Raw genomic sequence first — 3,283 nt, forward strand, 5'->3', positions numbered from 1 at the left:
CAATTTTAAAAGATGAAAAGCTCAACAACAAAAAAATTTAGAGAACCAAATATCCTTAAAATTTAAACAATACTAACGTCAAGCAAAATGCATATTACTTCATCAATTAAACAATCAAATTATAATTGGTCAGACCTCGAGTTGTGCACTGCACAACCTCTTCTTCCCTCTCGTGTTTGCTAATGATTATGCAAATACAGAGAAAGCCAAATCAGGAAAAAAAAAAAATGAAAAAAAACATATTATAATAAAAAAAGAGAAAAAACAAAAAAAACAGAAGAAAGAAAAACTAGAAGAGAACAACAAAATAAGCAAAAAAATCCCAAACCTTGCAAAAGGATTGGGTCTGAATCTGATTGCCGCAAAAGAAACTTCAACAAACTGAGCTTATAGTTTTGAATTGCTCCTCTCCGCTCTTTATTAATAGGGTTTATATATAATATGCTATATTGATTTCGTATTGGGGGCCTTGTGCACGTTTCTTTTTTTTTCTTTTTTCTTTTGCCTGGTCCAAAACGACGTCGTTTTGGGCCAGGACTTTAAAAAAAAAAAGAAAAAAAAAAGAGCACGCGTTGTGTGCGCAACACAGTAGCGCAAGAAAAACAAACGCACAGTAGCTCATCAATTAGAAAGGAGTTTCACTCAGGCAAAAACACAAAACAGTGGGTGGGCAAACCAGAGGGGCAAAGTGTGCCACCTCCACAATGTTTTTTGGCTAGGGGAGGTGTAGTTGCACCTCCTTATGTCTCTGTAGGTCCGCCGTTGGTTAAGGTATTTTGTTTGGAGGAGTCGTTTTATGGTAAAGATGTAATATATGGGCCATAGATGTGGACCTTTATATTAGCCATATAATTCATCTGAACAGTATATTTATTTAAGTTTAATAAAATGATTGTGACTAATATGGAAGTCTATATGAGAAGTTCATGTATGGCTGGCACACTCACTATAGAATTTCACTTGTTTGGAGATAGAAATAAGAAATAATATCGTCTCTGCAAATAGGCTTGATGCCTATGGATTGGGCTTGGAATTGGATTAGAGCTATGATACATTTGGACTGCATTGGAATTTTGGTTTAGGTTTACGGCCGGCCTGCCTTTTGTCCCTTAAAGCACATACCAAATAAAAGAGTTTCATTAATCAAAGATTACATCACAACTACTCAAGCTGTCTTAAAACACTCAAATGAAACAACCCAGCTATTCTGAAACCATGATAAAACATAAAAGTACACCACACTGGTCTACAACAGCAACAACCAGCGAGTACTTTATTATTCCAAAAGTCTTTAATTACTACTTATTCATTGTTTTCTGGTAAGCAGAGACCCTGCTTTAAATTGTGCTCACTTGAACTGAGCAAACGGATCAAACCCCTCCAAGGAATTCTGGCCCTGATCCCCTGAAGCCGAAGAAGACCCAGCTCCTCCGCCCGAGCCAGATGACGACCCATCCCTAAACATCCCAAGCATGGATGGGTCGAACATCCCAGGACCATGCTGGGGCCCAAAAGGATAGCCAGGCCCATAAGGCGGTGGAGGAGGAGGCATTAGAGCAATCGGGGGCCCAGCAGGTCCAAAATCCACTGCACGATCCCTCTTCATAAACTCAGCTCTCAGAGTGGACCTGTCGCTGTTCTCCGACTCCCGGTGCTTCTGGAGGAAAAGAGTGAGGGGCTCGACGTAGTTGTCGAAGCCAAGCTTCCCCATCGCCCAGAGGATGTCCTCGGCAGTGACGGTCTTGCGCTGCTCTCGCTGGCAGCGCTCGTTGGCCTCCCCAGTGATGAAGGCAATGTACTCTGACACACACTCCTGGATGGTCTCCTTGGCGTCGTCAGATATTTTTGCATGGGGTGGCAAAATACGACGCATTATGCGGATCACGTTCGCGATAGGCATGTATTGGTCCTGCTCGCGAACAACAGATTGTTGTGGGGCCAGCTGTGCAGGATCACCGGCGTTGGCTGCGGCAGCAGCGGCGTTGCTGTTGGTTGCTGCTGGGGTGGCGTTGATTTGGACTTTGGAGTTGCTCCTCTCGGAGTTGTTGACTTGTGCTGCGTTCAAGGTTGAAAAAAACAGTTCATGTAAGTTCAGCAATAATTAATCACTGTACAGATACGTTCATAAATGAGAGACCAATTAACAACCTTTTATTTATATATATATTATTTGAAAGTAACAATATTGGTCAGTTTATTAATGGGTGAGGAAGATATGGTTATGGTAATCAGGGTGTACATTTATGGGTGTGAATAATTTATTAATTGTCTCTGTGTGTGTGTGTGTGCAGTGCAGAAATGGAAGATGGTTTAGCCAACCATGTTCGACCAAAGAAAAAAAATGGTTTTGCCACTTTCTACGATATAAAAGCTCCATATGGAAGATCATTAACCAAGATGCATGCAATTACAAGTCATTATATCCAGCCTATGCTAATACTAAATACAATGTATGTCAAAAATATCAAAGACTTTGAATCTGCCGTGAAACTCATTGTAAGGCTCATTATCAATTAATAATAGTTAATTATCCACACGCAAGCAAAGATAATTAGTCACTGATGCACACATAAACAATTGACCATCTAAATAATAACAGTAGTTATTGACCAAACCCTCATGTATAACGCTAATCTAATCTACTAACAAGAGAGAAGAAATTCAGAAACAAAATAGGGTTTGGTGTTCAGGAGGTGATGACGTCAAATGCGACCTCCACGCATGGACGCGCGCGTCGACATGTCATCAGACTCACTTTTACTCTAGTCAAGACAAAAGAAGAAAAAGGTCCAAGTCTTTTCTCAATGCTCACGCTGTTTTGTTTGTCTGTTAGTGCTCCAGCTAAGCTCAAAAGAGAAGAATAAACTGACACCTCACGCGCTTGCATGTCCACGTGGCACCGTGTTTGTGAAAACGGTTCATTTTAAAGAAACAGAAAAGTGGGCCCTACCTAACCTACTCCTATTGTTCAAAACTCGTTTCTTCTTCTTCTTCCTCTTCGCCAAACACCAAAAGACCTTGTCAGCTCCTCAAAGGTTTTTCATGTGCTCTGCTATTTTTTAGCTGGTCTACTTGGGATTTGATCAGACTATTTCAAATTTTCAATCTGAATATATATATTATTATACACAGGACATAAATCTTTCTGACATTTGTAAAATTTTCGAGAAAGAAAAATGGACGTAACTGAAGCCTCTTTGATTTGTCTTTTCTTCACCAGAAAACTATCTATATATATATATGTATATTTTTTTGGGCACAAAAGATACAGATGTTTTTAGTG

The 3,283-nt window shown here is 40.0% G+C and overlaps 1 protein-coding gene across 1 annotated transcript; it reads right to left on the bottom strand.

Annotated features, from left to right (window-relative positions):
• Window positions 1-1,119: 1,119 nt before the first annotated feature.
• Window positions 1,120-1,918, bottom strand: LOC117626140 (nuclear transcription factor Y subunit B-9). The gene has a single exon (XM_034357791.1). The coding sequence runs from the start codon at window positions 1,898-1,900 to the stop codon at window positions 1,349-1,351; it is 552 nt and encodes a 183-aa protein (XP_034213682.1). The 5' UTR covers window positions 1,901-1,918; the 3' UTR covers window positions 1,120-1,348.
• Between the last annotated feature and the right edge of the window lie 1,365 nt (window positions 1,919-3,283).

The sequence above is a fragment of the Prunus dulcis genome, chromosome 4 (assembly GCF_902201215.1).
Source record: "Prunus dulcis chromosome 4, ALMONDv2, whole genome shotgun sequence".
Classification (NCBI taxonomy): Eukaryota; Viridiplantae; Streptophyta; class Magnoliopsida; order Rosales; family Rosaceae; genus Prunus; species Prunus dulcis.